Source organism: Coregonus clupeaformis, chromosome 19 (genome assembly GCF_020615455.1).
Source record: "Coregonus clupeaformis isolate EN_2021a chromosome 19, ASM2061545v1, whole genome shotgun sequence".
In the NCBI taxonomy this organism is placed as follows: Eukaryota; Metazoa; Chordata; class Actinopteri; order Salmoniformes; family Salmonidae; genus Coregonus; species Coregonus clupeaformis.
The window spans coordinates 37,718,736-37,737,161 of NC_059210.1; the positions used below are offsets into that span (position 1 = coordinate 37,718,736).

Here is an 18,426-nt window from a genome sequence, read left to right on the forward strand (position 1 = left end):
CTGCTCAAAAAAATAAAGGGAACACTTAAACAACACATCCTAGATCTGAATGAATGAAATAATCTTATTAAATACTTTTTTCTTTACATAGTTGAATGTGCTGACAACAAAATCACACAAAAATGATCAATGGAAATCAAATGTATCAACCCATGGAGGTCTGGATTTGGAGTCACCCTCAAAATTAAAGTGGAAAACCACACTACAGGCTGATCCAACTTTGATGTAATGTCCTTAAAACAAGTCAAAATCAGGCTCAGTAGTGTATGTGGCCTCCATGTGCCTGTATGACCTCCCTACAACGCCTGGGCATGCTCCTGATGAGGTGGTGGATGGTCTCCTGAGGGATCTCCTCACAGACCTGGACTAAAGCATCCGCCAACTCCTGGACAGTCTGTGGTGCAACGTGGCGTTGGTGGATGGAGCGAGACATGATGTCCCAGATGTGCTCAATTAGATTCAGGTCTGGGGAACGGGCGGGCCAGTCCATAGCATCAATGCCTTCCTCTTGCAGGAACTGCTGACACACTCCAGCCACATGAGGTCTAGCATTGTCTTGCATTAGGAGGAACCCAGGGCCAACCGCACCAGCATATGGTCTCACAAGGGGTCTGAGGATCTCATCTCGGTACCTAATGGCAGTCAGGCTACTTCTGGCGAGCACATGGAGGGCTGTGCGGCCCCCCAAAGAAATGCCACCCCACACCATGACTGACCCACCGCCAAACCGGTCATGCTGGAGGATGTTGCAGGCAGCAGAACATTCTCCACGGCGTCTCCAGACTCTGTCACGTCTGTCACATGTGCTCAGTGTGAACCTGCTTTCATCTGTGAAGAGCACAGGGCGAATTTGCCAATCTTGGTGTTCTCTGGCAAATGCCAAACGTCCTGCACGGTGTTGGGCTGTAAGCACAACCCCCACCTGTGGATGTCGGGCCCTCATACCACACTCATGGAGTCTGTTTCTGACCGTTTGAGCAGACACATGCACATTTGTGGCCTGCTGGAGGTCATTTTGCAGGGCTCTGGCAGTGCTCCTCCTGCTCCTCCTTGCACAAAGGCGGAGGTAGCGGTCCTGCTGCTGGGTTGTTGCCCTCCTACGGCCTTCTCCACGTCTCTTGATGTACTGGCCTGTCTCCTGGTAGCGCCTCCATGCTCTGGACACTACGCTGACAGACACAGCAAACCTTCTTGCCACAGCTCGCATTGATGTGCCATCCTGGATGAGCTGCACTACCTGAGCCACTTGTGTGGGTTGTAGACTCCGTCTCATGCTACCACTAGAGTGAAAGCACCGCCAGCATTCAAAAGTGACCAAAACATCAGCCAGGAAGCATAGGAACTGAGAAGTGGTCTGTGGTCACCACCTGCAGAACCACTTCTTTATTGGGGGTGTCTTGCTAATTGCCTATAATTTCCACCTGTTGTCTATTCCATTTGCACAACAGCATGTGCAATTTATTGTCAATCAGTGTTGCTTCCTAAGTGGACAGTTTGATTTCACAGAAGTGTGATTGACTTGGAGTTACATTGTGTTGTTTAAGTGTTCCCTTTATTTTTTTGAGCAGTGTATAATAATAATAGTGAAGACATCAAAACTATGAAATAATACATATGGAATCATGCAGTAACCAAAAAAGTGTTAAACAAATCAAAATATATTTTATATTTGAGATTCTTCAAATAGCCACCCTTTGCCTTGATGACAGCTTTGCACACCTCTTGGCATTCTCTCATCCAGCTTCACCTGGAATGCTTTTCCAACAGTCTTGAAGGAGTTCCCACATATGCTGAGCACTTGTTGGCTGCTTTTCCTTCACTCTGCGGTCCGTCTCATCCCAAACCATCTCAATTGGGTTGAGGTCAGGGGATTGTGGAGGCCAGGTGATCTGATGCAGCACTCCACTCTCCTTATTGGTAAAATAGCCCTTACACAGCCTGGAGGTGTGTTGGGTCATTGTCCTGTTGAAAAACAAATGATAGTCCCACTAAGCCCAAACCAGATGGGATGGCGTATTGCTGTAGAATGCTGTGGTAGCCATGCTGGTTAAGTGTGCATTCAATTCTAAATAAACCACAGACAGTGTCACCAGCAAAGCACCCCCACACCATAACAACACCTCCTCCATGCTTTACGGTGGGAAATACACATGCGGAGATCATCCGTTCACCCACACCGCGTCTCACAAAGACACGGCGGTTGGAACCAAAAATCTCAAATTTGGACTCCAGACCAAAGGACACATTTCCACCGGTCTAATGACCATTGCTCATGTTTCTTGGCCCAAGCAGGTCTCTTCTTATTATTGGTGTCCTTTTCTGAGGCTGGTAACTCTAATGAACTTATCCTCTGCAGCAGAGTAAATAGCCTTGGTTTCTCAAATGACTGCCTCGCCTGGTTCACCAACTACTTCTCAGATAGAGTTCAGTGTGTCAAATCGGAGGGCCTGTTGTCTGGACCTATGGCAGTCTCTATGGGGGTGCCACAGGGTTCAATTCTTGGGCCGACACTTTTCTCCGTGTATATCAATGATGTCGCTCTTGCTGCTGGTGACTCTCAGAACCACCTCTACGCAGACGACACCATTTTGTATACACCTGGCCCTTCATTGGACACTGTGTTAACAAACCTCCAAACGAGCTTCAATGCCATACAACACTCCTTCAGTAGCCTCCAACTGCTCTTAAACACTAGTAAAACTAAATGCATGCTTTTCAATCGAACGCTGCTGGCACCCGCCCACCCGACTAGAATCACCACTCTCGACGGGTCTGACCTAGAGTATGTGGACAACTACAAATACCTAGGTGTCTGGTTAGACTGTAAACTCAACTTCCAGACTCACATAAAGAATCTCCAATCCAAAGTTAAATCTAGAATCGGCTTCCTATTTCGCAACAAAGCCTCCTTCACTCATGCTGCCAAACATGCCCTCGTAAAACTGACTATCCTACCGATCCTTGACTTCGGCGATGTCATTTACAAAATAGCCTCCAACACTCTACTCAGCAAATTGGATGTAGTCTATCACAGTGCCATCCGTTTTGTCTCCAAAGCCCCATACACTACCCACCACTGTGACCTGTACGCTCTTGTTGGCTGGTCCTCACTACATGTTCGTCGTCAAACCCACTGGCTCCAGGCCATCTATAAATCACTGCTAGGCAAATCCCCGCCTTATCTTAGCTCATTGGTCACCATAGCAGCACCCACCCGTAGTCTGCGCTCCAGCAGGTATATCTCACTGGTCATTCCCAAAACCAACACCTCCTTTGGCCGCCATTCCTTCCAGTTCTCTGCTGCCAATGACTGGAACGAATTGCAAAAATCTCTGAAGCTGGAGACTCTTATCTCCCTCAATAACTTTAAGCATCAGTTGTCAGAGCACCTTACCGATCACTGCACCTGTACACAGCCCATCTGAAATTAGCCCACCCAACTACCTCATCCCTATATTGTTATTTATTTTGCTCTTTTTGCACCCCAGTATCTCTATTTGCACATAATCTCTTGCACATCTAGCATTCCAGTGTTAATACTATTGTAATTATTTTTCACTATAGCCTATTTATTGCCTTACCTCCATAACTTGCTACATTTGCACACACTGTATATATATTTTCTGTTGTATTTTTGACTTTATGTTTTTTACCCCATATGTAACTCTGTGTTGTTTTTATTGCACTGCTTTGCTTTATCTTGGCCAGGTCGCAGTTGTAAATGAGAACCTGTTCTCAACTGGCTTACCTGGTTAAATAAAGGTTAAATAAAATAAATTTTAAAAAAAAGGTAACTCTGGGTCTTCCATTCCTGTGGTGGTCCTCATGAGAGCCAGTTTCATCATAGCGCTTAATGGTTTTAGCGACTGCACTTGATGAAACTTTCAAAGTTCTTGAAATTTTCCGGACTGACTGAACTTCATGTCTTAAAGTACTGATGGACTGTCGTTTCTCTTTGCTTATTTGAGCTGTTCTTACCATAATATGGACTTGGTCTTTTACCAAATAGGGCTATCTTCTGTATACCCCCCCTACCTTGTCACAACACAACTGATTGGTCAAACGCATTAAGGAAAGAAATTCAACAAATTAACTTTTAAGAAGGCACACCTGTTAATTGAAATGCATTCCAGGTGACTACCTCATGAAGCTGGTTGAGAGAATGCCAAGAGTGTGCAAAGCTGTCATCAAGGCAAAGGGTGGATATTTGAAGAATCTAAAATCTAAAATATATTTTGATTTGTTTAACACTTGTTTGGTTACTACATGATCCCTAATGTGTTATTTCATAGTTTTGATGTCTTCCCTATTATTCTACAATGTAGAAAATAGTAAAAATAAAGAAAAACCCTGGAATGAGTAGGTGTGATCCAGGCTCTGTCGTAGCCGGCCGCGACCGGGAGACCCATGGGGCGGCGCACAATTGGCCCAGCGTCGTCCAGGGTAGGGGAGGGAATGGCTGGCAGGGAGGTAGCTCAGTTGGTAGAGCATGGCGTTTGCAACGCCAGGGTTGTGGGTTCGATTCCCACGGGGGGCCAGTATAAAAAAATAAAAATAAAAATAAAAATAATAATGTATGCACTCACTAACTGTAAGTCGCTCTGGATAAGAGCGTCTGCTAAATGACTAAAATGTAAATGTAAAATGTGTCCAAACTTTCGACTGGTACTGTAAGTGTGTTATAAGTGTTAGACAGAACTTTCAAAACATTCATGTTGCCTAAGTAACCTACACATTTAAAGATATAAAAAGTAAATGCTTTTTCAACTCAATCTGACAGTCTAGGTTCATTAGGCTACAATTGCTACCCTACAACAGGGATAATTAACTAGATTCAGCCACTAGCCGATTTTTTCTTGAGAGGATGGTCAGGAGACCAGAACATAATTGCAAATAATTTGTAGATCAGATATATTTAACTAAAACATAATCATTTCAAACCTTGCTTACATTTGTATATGATCACACATATATATCTCTATTATGAGTACTTTGGAAAATATTTCCAAAATTAAAATCACTTGGAGCTGATTTGCTGGTGTTTTTACAGTCTTATGTCCAACAAATAAAATAACCCGCGGGCCAAATTCGGCCCGTGGGCCGCCAGTTGGGGAACCCTGCACTACAAGACAGTAGCCGACACATGTAGGTCAATGACTGCTGCCTACATTCGTAGTTCGGCTACTTTGGCTCCAGGACCAGATAGCGTCAGGTAGCCAAGGCAAAACGGTAAATTGGCACCGAATGGTTAACTTTATAACATTATATTACTGTTTTGGAGAATACAGCGACTACAATGTTGCAAAAAAAAGATATAGAGAACTCACCTGCGGGGCCTAGCTGTTGTTGCGCGTCCTCCCCGAAAATAAGTCTGAAGTCCAGCTCCTCATTGCCGCTAAAATTGACAGTACTCATTCGGTCTGACGAGTGGGTTTTTTGCCGTTGTTTCAAAACTGCATTCAAAATGTTAACGATATAAGGAGGAAATAATTTTTGTTTTGACTATTTATAGCAACAAGAAGCCTATCCGAAGTTGTAAATAGTTGAAGCGATTCCAAAATGCTTGTCCCCTTCAGACGACATTTATTACGACGTTATAATCTCTCGATACTTTACCAGTTCAGTTATGCAAATAAAAATGACGCATAGACAATAGTTTGTCCGTAGTTACTCTTGATGACCCATGAAGAAGCCGTCAGTCTACTCACTAAACTTCCATATTACAAACAAAGCATTGACAGACAGCTCCGTTCATGACGTCAGCTAAATCCACCACAGGCATCAGCCTGCGTACAGTAGCTGGTGAGAGAGGGTGCTGTACAGGCTACTTCACAATTATTAGAATATCAAGTCACCTGGCAAGGCAGTGTCTCTGGATACTTAAAGATAATTAGAATCAAACTGTTAAATTAAAAACAAAGAAACAATTATTGATTAAATAGCAGCCAACTCTCAAGGTACACAATCAACAGAAACGTTTATTTTGTAACAGTTAAAGAGCAACAACCAATTCATTTAGGATGAAAACAGATCAAAGGCAAGTTTTCCTAATTTTGTATGGTACCATGTGAGACAATGGTGCAATAAATACTGTCTGAGAAAATTAACTCATTATACAGTACTGCCCTCCTCTGGCAGATTTCATTACACTGTACATACACTGCTGGTCAATATGAGTAGTGCAGAAAGTTGATAAGTGGTTTTCCATTGTGACTTTACAGAAGAAAACGTTCAATATTGCAAGAGTAAGCAAAATGTGTGATTTCAAGTAGCCTGACATACTGTCATTACCCATTTGTACCCGTTTCTTCGGAAACTAATCCGATTACCAGTTTGGTTGATCAAAAACAAAAACAAATGCCCATTTAATAATCCCATGCAGAGCATGCTTTCTGCAAACCAACACCCAACAGGCTTGTTGTCCCTAAACAAAATAATCCAGGAGAAAAAATAAACAGCATTGAACGCCTTATGCTGATGTATGTTTGACTATGGGGGCTGTCAGAATATCTCAGACACTCACTGTAGGCTACTCTTGTTGCAATGTCTCAATCTCACAATAATATGGCCGCTACTGTATCAATCACTCCCCATGGTAAGAGCTGACCCCTGCTGCAAACCAGCCACCATTTAATATAAAAGGTGCATGCTGTCTTATTGCGGTTATAAAGCAGTCATTTTACACAGTTGTTACACGGTGCAGTAGTCAGGCTCTGCTTGTCTTGTGCTGTACACCATTTGGAATAGTTGGTGACCTGTTGCCTTCCGCGGCTACCTGTTGCTCTTCTGGGTTTTCAGACAGGTATCTTTTCCTGGCTCCAGAGTATGCAGTGGCGTCCTCCTCGTCTGGCGTCTTGTTGCTCTTCTCCTCCCTCTTCCTCTTGCCCACCAACCCAGAGTACTCTTCACCCGCCCGCCCCTCTGGTAGTCCTAGGACACGTAGACATACTATAGCAGAAGCCTGCTCTGCATATTTCTTTGACTTCTCCCTGCATGGATATAAAAGAGAACGTGTTATTATGTGTGAATACAGTGTAATTTAGCATTTGTATAAGTAAATAACACTGCTTTTAAACATTATTAAGTGTTATAACAGTGTTATCAAGCTTTACATTCCCAGGGTTTAACTTGGTCACAAATATAAATACAACGAATTAAGCCTTTTGTGAACTAACACTCGCACTTGAAAATGCGCATATTGATTTTATGCGGAATCTTGCATATTCGTATGAGAATCTGTCGCCAATTAGATGGAAACCTAGCTATTAACTGTGATATGTAGTTGTCCCACCTAGCTATCTTAAGGTGAATGCACTAACTTTAAGTCGCTCTGGATAAGAGCGTATGCTAAATGACTAACAATTAAAATGTCTAACACTTTCACTAATAACTCACCACAGAGTGGATCTGTACTTTTTCCCTGTCATCGTTACTATGGATTGGAACGCCCGGTCTTGAGAGCGCTGTACCTGAAAACATCATACACAATGCATTTAGTTAGAAATCAATGCACATAGGCACACTACACATAAATGCATTCTGGTTTTGAGAACTTGTATGTTAAAAGAACATTGTTAATCTAAAGTGGTCATTTTACCGTCTCATAACGTGGTTGCTCCAAGTTCTCCTTGCGGCTCCATTCCAGCAGGAACATCTTAGGGCTGAACTCTCCAGGGTACTCCCTCCTGACACACAAATATCACACTCCCATCAATATATGTACAGTCATAATAATATGCGCAATATGTAATATTCACAGTCATAAATTACAGGACCTCCCACTACCTGCCTACACAACTCAACTAGTGACTTACTAGACATAAAACAATGGTCTTAAAAGTGCACTATGCAGAAATCGTTCCACCGTTTCCTGGTTGCTGAAATTCTAATAGTTTTGTGACAAAACAAGTAGTCATCGTGTAGAGAATCATTGTACCATCTAAATTCTGCTGTTTGAAGCTGGTGTACAAAACTGACAGTAAAAGATGCAAAAACTAAACTTAAGAACGGGAAGCATAAAAATAGTGCACATAGAACAGATCTACTGCTTCTTAGAATTGCTTTCATCAGTCCTATTGCCTCTTCCATCACTCCTATTAGCCAACGTACAATCATTGTAAAACAAAATGGACGACCTACGATCAAGGATATCCTACCAACAGGAAATTTAAAACTGTAATATCTTATGTTTCACCGAGTCGAGGCTAAACAACAACATGGATAACATACAGCTGGCGGGATATATACGCTACATCGGCAGGATAGAACAGCTGACTCCGGTAAGACAAGTGGTGGCGGTTTGTGTATATTTGTAAACAACAGTTGGTGCACGAAATCTAATATTAAGGAAGTCTCAAGGTTTTGCTCACCTGAGGTTGAGTATCTCATGATAAGCTGTAGACCACACTATTTACCAAGAGAGTTTTCATCTATATTTTTGGTAGCTGTCCATTTACCACCACAAACCGATGCTGGCACTAAGACTGCACTCAATGAGCTGTTTAAGGCCATAAGCAAACAGGAAAACGCTCATCCAGAGGCAGCACGCCTAGTGGCCGGGGACTTTAATGCAGGGAAACTTACATCGGTTCTACCTCATTTCTACCAGCATGTTAAATGTGCAACCAGAGGAAAAAAAATTCTAGACCACCTTTACTCCACACACAGAGACGCATACAAAGCTCTCCCTCGCCCTCCATTTGGCAAATCTGACCATAATTCTATCCTCCTGATTCCTGCTTATAAGCACCAGTGACTCGCTTAATAAGGAAGTGGTCAGATGACGCAGATTCTAAGCTACAGGACTGTTTTGCTAGCACAGACTGGAATATGTTCCAGTCACTGACTTCATCAATAAGTGCATCGATGACGTCGTCCCCACTATGACCGTATGTACAGTGGGGAGAACAAGTATTTGATACACTGCCGATTTTGCAGGTTTTCCTACTTACAAAGCATGTAGAGGTCTGTAATTTTTTTTAAATCCAGAAAATCACATTGTATGATTTTTAAGTAATTAATTTGCATTTTATTGCATGACATAAGTATTTGATACATCAGAAAAGCAGAACTTCATATTTGGTACAGAAACCTTTGTTTGCAATTACAGAGATCATACATTTCCTGTAGGTCTTGACCAGGTTTGCACACACTGCAGCAGGGATTTTGGCCCACTCCTCCATACAGACCTTCTCCAGATCCTTCAGGTTTCGGGGCTGTCGCTGGGCAATACGGACTTTCAGCTCCCTCCAAAGATGTTCTATTGGGTTCAGGTCTGGAGACTGGCTAGGCCACTCCAGGACCTTGAGATGCTTCTTACGGAGCCACTCCTTAGTTGCCCTGGCTGTGTGTTTCGGGTCGTTGTCATGCTGGAAGACCAAGCCACGACCCATCTTCAATGCTCTTACTGAGGGAAGGAGGTTGTTGGCCAAGATCTCGCGATACATGGCCCCATCCATCCTCCCCTCAATACGGTGCAGTCGTCCTGTCCCCTTTGCAGAAAAGCATCCCCAAAGAATGATGTTTCCACCTCCATGCTTCACGGTTGGGATGGTGTTCTTGGGGTTGTACTCATCCTTCTTCTTCCTCCAAACATGGCGAGTGGAGTTTAGACCAAAAAGCTCTGTTTTTGTCTTATCAGACCACATGGCCTTCTCCCATTCCTCCTCTGGATCATCCAGATGGTCATTGGCAAACTTCAGACGGGCCTGGACATGCGCTGGCTTGAGCAGGGGGACCTTGCGTGCGCTGCAGGATTTTAATCCATGACGGCGTAGTGTGTTACTAATGGTTTTCTTTGAGACTGTGGTCCCAGCTCTCTTCAGGTCATTGACCAGGTCCTGCCGTGTAGTTCTGGGCTGATCCCTCACCTTCCTCATGATCATTGATGCCCCACGAGGTGAGATCTTGCATGGAGCCCCAGACCGAGGGTGATTGACCGTCATCTTGAACTTCTTCCATTTTCTAATAATTGCGCCAACAGTTGTTGCCTTCTCACCAGCTGCTTGCCTATTGTCCTGTAGCCCATCCCAGCCTTGTGCAGGTCTACAATTTTATCCCTGATGTCCTTACACAGCTCTCTTGTCTTGGCCATTGTGGAGAGGTTGGAGTCTGTTTGATTGAGTGTGTGGACAGGTGTCTTTTATACAGGTAACGAGTTCAAACAGGTGCAGTTAATACAGGTAATGAGTGGAGAACAGGAGGACTTCTTAAAGAAAAACTAACAGGTCTGTGAGAGCCAGAATTCTTACTGGTTGGTAGGTGATCAAATACTTATGTCATGCAATAAAATGCTAATACATTTCTTAAAAATCATACAATGTGATTTTCTGGATTTTTGTTTTAGATTCTGTCTCTCACAGTTGAAGTGTACATATGATAAAAATTACAGACCTCTACATGCTTTGTAAGTAGGAAAACCTGCAAAATCGGCAGCGTATCAAATACTTGTTCTCCCCACTGTACATACCCCAACCAGAAGCCATGGATTACAGGCAACATCCGCACTGAGCTAAAGGGTAATAATAATAATAATAATAATAAGCCATTTAGCAGACGCTTTTATCCAAAGCGATTTACAGTCATGTGTGCATACATTTTTACGTATGGGTGGTCCCGGGGATCGAACCCACTACCCTGGCGTTACAAGCGCCATGCTCTACCAATTGAGCTACAGAGGACCACGAGAGCTGCCACTTTCAAGGAGCGGGACTCTAACCCGGATGCCCTCCGACGAACCATCAAACAGGCAAAGCGTCAATACAGGACTAAGATTGAATCGTACTACACCGGCTCCGATGCTCGTCAGATGTGGAAGGGTTTTCAAACTATTACAGACTATAAAGGGAAGCACAGCCGCGAGCTGCTTAGTGACACGAGACTACCAGATGAGCTAAATCACTTCTATGCTTGCTTCGAGGCAAGCAACACTGAAGCATGCATGAGAGCATCAGCTGTTCCGGATGACTATGTGAGCACGCTCTCTGTAGCCAATGTGAGTAAGACTTTTAAGCAGGTCAACATTCACAAGACCGCAGGGCCAGACGGATGGCCAGGACGCGTACTCCGAGCATGCGCTGACCAACTGGCAAGTGTCTTCACTGACATTTTCAACATATCCCTGACTGAGTCTGTAATACCAACATGTTTCAAGCAGACCACCATAGTCCCTGTGCCCAAGAACACAAAGATAACCTGCTTAAATGACTACCGACCCGTAGCACTCACGTCTGTAGCCATGAAGTGCTTTGAAAGGCTGGTCATGGCTCACATCAACACCATTATCCCTGAAACCATAGTCCCACTATCCCTGAAACCCTAGACCCACTCCAATTTGCATACCGCCCCAACAGATCCACAGATGATGCAATCTCTATTGCACTCCACACTGCCCTTTCCCACCTGGACAAGAGGAACACCTACGTGAGAATGCTATTCATTGACTACAGCTCAGCGTTCAACACCATAGTGCCCTCAAAGCTCATCACTAAGCTAAGGACTCTGGGACTAAACACCTCCCTCTGCAACTGGATCCTGGACTTCCTGACGGGCCGTCCCCTGGTGGTAAGGGTAGGTAACAACACATCTGCCATGCTGATCCTCAACACGGGGGCCCCTCAGGGGTGTATGCTAAGTCCCCTCCTGTACTCTGCATGGCCAGGCACGACTCCAACACCATCATTATGTTTGCTGATAACACAACAGTGGTAGGCCTGATCACCAACAACGATGAGACAGCCTATAGGGAGGAGGTCAGAGACCTGGCCGTGTGGTGCCAGGATAACAACCTCCCCCTCAACGTGATCAAGACAAAGGAGATGATTGTGGACTACAGGAAAAAAAAGAGGACTGAGCACACCCCCATTCTCATCCACAGGGCTGTAGTGGAACAGGTTGAGAGCTTCAAGTTCCTTGGTATCCACATCACCAACAAACTATCATGGTCCAAACACACCAAGACAGTCGTGAAGAGGGCACGACAAAGCCTATTCCCCCTCAGGAGACTGAGGCATGGGTCCTCAGATCCTCAAAAAGTTCTACAGCTGCACCATCGAGAGCATCCTGACTGGTTGCATCACTGCCTGGTATGGCAACTGCTTGGCCTCCGACCGCAAGGCACTACAGAGGGTAGTACGTACGGCCCAGTATATCACTGGGGCCAAGCTTCCTGCCATCCAGGACCTCTATACCAGGCGGTGTCAGAGGAAGGCCCTAAAAATTGTCAAAGACTCCAGCCACCCTAGACATAGACTGTTCTTTCTGCTACCACACGGCAAGCGATACCAGAGTGCCAAGTCTATGTCCAAAAGGCTTCTTAACAGCTTCTACCCCCAAGCCATATGACTCCTGAACAGCTAATCACAGCTACCCAGATCTTTTACGCTGCTGCTACTCTCTGTTTATTATCGATGCATAGTCACTTTAACTCTACCCACGTGTACATATTACCTCAATTACCTCGACTAACCTGTGCCCCTGCACATTGACTCTGTACCAGTAACCCCTGTATATAGCCTCCCTACTGTTATTTTATTTTACTGCTGCTCTTTAATTATTTTTTACTTAACACTTATTTTTCTTAAACTGCATTGTTGGTTAAGGGCTTGTAAGTAAGCATTTCACTGTATTCGGCGCATGTGGCAAATAAAAATGGATTTGATTCAATGAGAATAACAGATCTATAAATTACATTTCTATGCGAACTTGGTCAGGTCGCCCAAAAAGTTACATATTGTAGCTTTAATATCTATCCCATACAGTGAGGGAAAAAAGTATTTGATCCCCTGCTGATTTTGTACGTTTGCCCACTGACAAAGACATGATCAGTGAGATATTTGAACAGTGAGAGACAGAATAACAACAAAAAAATCCAGAAAAACACATGCAAAAATGTTATAAATTGATTTGCATTTTAATGAGGGAAATAAGTATTTGACCCCTCTGCAAAACATGACTTAGTACTTGGTGGCAAAACCCTTGTTGGCAATCACAGAGGTCAGACGTTTCTTGTAGTTGGCTACTAGGTTTGCACACATCTCAGGAGGGATTTTGTCCCACTCCTCTTTGAAGATCTTCTCCAAGTCATTAAGGTTTCGAGGCTGATGTTTGGCAACTCGAACCTTCAGCTCCTTACACAGATTTTCTATGGGATTAAGGTCTGGAGACTGGCTAGGCCACTCCAGGACCTTAATGTGCTACTTCTTGAGCCACTCCTTTGTTGCCTTGGCCATGTGTTTTGGGTCATTGTCATGCTGGAATACCCATCCACGACCCATTTTCAACGCCCTGCATGGAGTCTTGCATGGAGCCCCAGGCCGAGAGAGATTGACAGTCGTGTGTTTCTTCCATTTGCGAATAATCACACCAACTGTTGTCACCTTCTCACCAAGCTGCTTGGCGATGGTCTTGTAGCCCATTCCAGCCTTGTGTAGGTCTACAATCTTGTCCCTGACATCCTTGGAGAGCTCTTTGGTCTTGGCCATGGTGGAGAGTTTGGAATCTGATTGCTTCTGTGGACAGGTGTCTTTTATACAGGTAACAAACTGAGATTAGGAGCACTCCCTTTAAGAGTGTGCTCCTAATCTCAACTCGTTATCTGTACAAAAGACACCTGGGAGCCAGAAATCTTTCTGATTGAGAGGGGGTCAAATACTTATTTCCCTCATTAAAATGCAAATCAATGTATAAAATTTTTGACATGCGTTGTTCTGGATTTTTTTGTTGTTATTCTGTCTCTCACTGTTCAAATAAACCTACCATTAAAATTATAGACTGATCATTTCTTTGTCAGTGGGCAAACGTACAAAATCAGCAGGGGATCAAATCCTTTTTTCCCTCACTGTATGCCTTAAACATCATCCACCAGACTGAGGGTAGTGCTGCTGTAACCTGATGAGAGATGTGGAAGAGGAGTTCCGAATGGACTTAGAACGAACCGTTCAAATTTGACACGCATTGTGGTGACATCACCATCTAGAACAGGGTGGTCAGGGTGATTGTGGTTGGTTTGGATGGCTTCCCTTCTGGCTTGTAGTTCTGCCTGGGTCTTCTTATAGTATTCCTGCAGCCCATATCCCTCACTGGAAAACACAGGTGTACAGTTAAATACCCAAACATCAAACTTGAGTACCAATACTACAATGTTTGAGTACTTATTACCAAAAAGGTTCACTAAAAGAATAATATATGAAATATAACTACATTTACTAGGAAATTAACTAGAATACTGGAATTCACAGTTCAAGTTCTCTGACATCATGATTCAAAAGACATGTACCAGATCTCTTCGTTGGTTTGGGCAGATTTGAGTTGCTTCCCCAGTGGAGACTCCACCTTATCCCTCAGCATCTGACAGAGGCAGTACTTGGTGTTGAAGGCATGGTTGTCGTAGCGGATGGCCTACAAATACAAAAAGCACCTACATTTCTTAATTGGCTTCTAACATGACACAATTTATCATATGCTTGGTAAAGTTGCCATATAGCAAGTCATCTCTGATTTATGTCCCTGTAGTTTGAGATTGCGTCATTATCAGATCAAAAGACAAGCCTTGGATTACCTAGGTAACTTTCCTATGTCATACCACAATATGTCAATCTACAATATGACAGTGATAGTTGAGTTTGGCGTTTTAAAACAGTAGGTCTCCTGCAGAGTGAGGTAAGGTGGACGTAGGGCGGTGGACTCACGTATTTGAGGTACTCCTCCATGACCTCCTCCACAGACAGCAGTCCCTGACTGCGGAACACTGAGGGGTTCCACATAGCTGCCCTGGCAACCATCACCGAGGACGCCCCGGTGGCCTTCCGGAAGTCCTCGATGTCAGCGTGGGCTTTGACCCGGTCCAGAGAACCTCCGCTAAACAAGACACAGTAAGTGGCAAGGACAGTTAGTCACAACCGTAGAGATGAATCATTGATTTATCTCCGTGTTCACAACACGTTTGAGAGAGACAGAGCGACTCACTTAGCAATGACAGGAATGGACACCGCCTCAGCTATAGCCTGGATGAAGTCACAGTGAACAGGGTGTCTTGGTCTTTCATCTTTTAACCTGAGGAAGTAGAGGCAGTCAAAAATTAATTTGGATATGCAAAACCAAAGAAAAGAAAATGAGCCACAGAAAGAGTTGGGTCTCTATAAATCAGTTGATTTACACAAAATCAAGCATCTAAAATCAGATGAATGCAAAATACAATATATATAGAATAGTATGTGGACACCCCATCAAATGAGTGGATTCGGCCATTTCAGCCACATCCGTTGCTGACAGGTGTATCAAATCGAGCACACAGCCATGCAATCGCCATAGACAAACATTGGCAGTAGAATGGCCTTACTGAAGAGCTCAGTGACTTTCAACTTGGCACCGTCATAGGATGCCACCTTTCCAACAAGTCAGTTCGTCAAATTTCTGCCCTGCTAGAGCTGCCCCGGTCACCTATAAGTTCTGTTATTGTGAAGTGAAAACATCTAGAAGCAACAACGGCTCTGCCGCAAAGTGGTAGGTCACACAAGCTCACAGAACGGGACCGCCGCGTGCTGAAGCGCGTAAAAATCGTCTGTCATTGGCTGCAACACTCACTACAGATTTCCAAACAGCTTCTGGAAGCATCAGCACAAGAACTGTTCGTTGGGAGCTTCATGGTCAAGCAGCCGCACACAAGCCTAAGATCACCATGTGCCATGCCAAGCGTCAGCTGGAGTGATGTTAAGCTTGCAGCCATTGGACTCTGGAGCAGTGGAAATGCGTTCTCTGGAGCGATGAATCACACTTCACCATCTGGCAGTCTGACGGACGAACGTTCCAACATCTAGTGGAAAGCCTTCCCAGAAGAGTGGAGGCGGTTATAGCAGCAAAGGGGGGACCAACTCCATATTAATGCCCATGATTTTGGAATGAGATGTTCGACAAGCAGGTGTCCACATACTTTTGGTCATGTAGTGTATATATGGATGATAAGAACAGGACTTTACCTGCCATGGACAGCAATAGCTGCCACACCTGTGTTCTCAATTCTCTTAACCAGACTAAGAGTATCTTCCACCTGAACACACACATAAACACAGGGGTCAGTCAGTCTGCCTCACAAGTACAATTTTAATGGCGGATGTAATCTTTAACAAGTGAGGTCAAAAGACTAATGAATTTGGCTCAAAACACATAACACCTATCTAATTGCTGTAGAAAAGGCATTGTCCTTTTAAAACTTACTGTGGCCAATATTCTGATTTTACACGTCACTGGTTTGGACACTCCTTTCACAAGTGTTCTAAGAATCTAGAAAAAGAGAGATGAATGAAATTTTGTTTTTTTATTTGTCTACAGTGCTCTATTCAATTATTCAATTAGATTGAGCTTACTGATCATTTGTGGGGGGGGCGAAGATTGACTACTCACCGCTTCGATTTTGTCGGGGTCTGAGAGCAGAGCAGCTCCCATCCCACCCTGCAGGAGATACAGAGAAGCGAGGTGACCTCAGCAGACAGTCACCTCAGTGTGAACATTATATTAGGTCTGAACTGACTGACCATTCATTGACTGTTTGTTGGTTGCTGACTGTGTCACTCATAGCCCACCTTAGTAGAGTATTCCTTAGGACAGCCCATGTTCACATCGATGGCAGCCACATCATTCTCCCTACACATTACAAAGAGGAATATATTTTAAAAAAAGCAGGTGCCAAGTGGCAATAAGGCTTTCCTTTTTACTTGTGAGGTAGAACTAGGGTTGCAAAATTCCAGGAACTTTCAATAAATTCCCTGGTTTTCCCGAAATCCCGGTTGGAGGCCTCAGGATTTCCTGCTTATTCCCTCCTGAATCCGGGAATCTCCAACCGGGATTTCGGGAAAACCAGGGAATTTATTGAAAGTTCCTGAAATTTTGCAAACCTAGGTAGAACAGATTGTAGTGCCTCTCAACCTACACCTCAGTTGCTGACAAAATATGCTTACATGTTCTTCCTATATACCAGTGGAAATGAAACAGAAAGAATAGATGGACAACAGAAAGACAGTGTTCAAGACTCACACTAGTCGCGCCACAATTAGTGCTCTGTCTGGGTCCGCAGTTCCCTGTAGATACAGTAAGAGGCACAGTCGTGTTGGTCCCATCATTGACATGTTTAATAAATAAGGACATGAGTCCTGTCTATGTAAAATATTGACTTCAATAGCACCCCCTCCCAATTACTCTAATGAAACATTGCAGACAGTGAAGGCTCTCGTGTGTAGCCTACCATCTGGAAGACAACATGGTCTTTCTCCTTTTCGCAGGTCCTGAACATCACTCTCTCATCAGGAGCCACGAAATCCACAGTCTCCAAGACCTCTGCAAATCACACACGACACACACACACACTAGCATCTCACAGTGACAGTTATTGCAACAACGGTAATCAAAGGACTGTAGTAGGGTAGGTGAGACAAACCTACCATTGACAACTCTCTGACACTGTGCCATTTTGATGTCAATCAGCTCCTACAAAACATTTTTTTTTAAATGGATTGAACACAGTAATCAAAGACAACAGTTTCACCAGATAGGTTGACAGTCAATTGCCCCAAAGCCATAAAATGCATATAATGAAGCACACCTCCTCCATTGACAGATTTACCTCAGAGTACACAATATCAGCACCATAATCCAGGGACAGCAGTCTCATTGGTAAGGTGCCAACGCGCACCATAGGAGCCAGTGCATTTACATTGCGGAAGCACAGTCTACCCACTGTATTGGCCGTCATATTTTCTTTATTCGCCTGGTTCAAATGGAAACAGAAAACAGGCAACGCTATGAGAACAAGCTGTCCATGTCCTTAGTCTCTTCTTGGTGAAGAGGTTAGGTTATATGAAGGAATCAACAACGAATGGTGGGTGTAATGCTATACGAATCTGTGTTAATAACAGCATTGCTTTAGCCAAAGACAATTTAGCTGCGTTGACAAACATGTTTGGTGTCGCTGTTCGCTTGTGTGCAACCAGAGAAACGTGTAGCTAAGTGGCAGATATAACGTAATGCTGGTCATATAATTGGAGGACACACATAATCAAAATAACTCACCGTCATTTACAGAAAGTACATTAAAGTGGTCTTCATGTAATGCTCTGAAACGCGTTGACTCTACTTCCTGTTTGAAACCTTGCATCATCAAACCTCGCCGATTTGGTATAGAAATACACTGCATAGAACAGACAAATCCACTAAGAGTAATGCTGTTCAAAACATAGTAGTCATTGGTGTGTTGTGTGCTGCATACCTGACTGTACCAGCTGTGTAAACCAGGTGAACCTAAAACACATTATAAGCTATAATATTTTTCACAACCGGCCGTGATTGGGAGTCCCATAGGGCGGCGCACAATTGGCCCACCGTCGTCCGGGTTTGGCCGGTGTAGGCCGTCATTGTAAATAAGAATTTGTTCTTAAC

At 43.9% G+C, this 18,426-nt stretch overlaps 2 protein-coding genes across 2 annotated transcripts in view; both read right to left on the bottom strand.

The window, feature by feature from the left end:
• LOC121532153 (nuclear factor of activated T-cells, cytoplasmic 3) overlaps positions 1–5,737 on the bottom strand; it is a 43,921-nt gene extending 38,184 nt beyond the window's left edge. Inside the window, exon 1 of the mRNA XM_041837902.2 lies at positions 5,328–5,737. Coding sequence (XP_041693836.2) covers positions 5,328–5,415 — 88 coding nt within the window. The 5' untranslated portion in view covers positions 5,416–5,737. The remainder of the gene's footprint in view (positions 1–5,327) is intronic.
• Positions 5,738–6,498: 761 nt separating this feature from the next.
• Positions 6,499–18,161, bottom strand: dus2 (dihydrouridine synthase 2). The gene is made up of 16 exons (XM_041836643.2): positions 18,061–18,161; positions 17,615–17,758; positions 17,433–17,478; positions 17,237–17,328; positions 17,029–17,072; positions 16,578–16,638; positions 16,399–16,446; positions 16,213–16,278; positions 15,975–16,045; positions 14,965–15,051; positions 14,688–14,856; positions 14,276–14,397; positions 13,935–14,078; positions 7,598–7,685; positions 7,396–7,469; positions 6,499–6,989 (listed from the first exon to the last, which is right to left on the bottom strand). Exons 1-16 carry the CDS (start codon positions 18,064–18,066, stop codon positions 6,707–6,709), a joined length of 1,545 nt encoding a protein of 514 aa, XP_041692577.1. The 5' UTR covers positions 18,067–18,161; the 3' UTR covers positions 6,499–6,706.
• Positions 18,162–18,426: the final 265 nt, after the last annotated feature.

What these genes read in the sequence shown, in the direction of transcription:
- dus2 (XM_041836643.2), bottom strand. An exon ending in CTAATTGTGGCGCGACTAGT is followed by an intron (nt 16,639 to 17,028) that starts GTGAGTCTTGAA and finishes TGTAATGTGTAG; the next exon opens with GGAGAATGATGTGGCTGCCA. An exon ending in CTAAGGAATACTCTACTAAG is followed by an intron (nt 16,447 to 16,577) that starts GTGGGCTATGAG and finishes TATCTCCTGCAG; the next exon opens with GGTGGGATGGGAGCTGCTCT.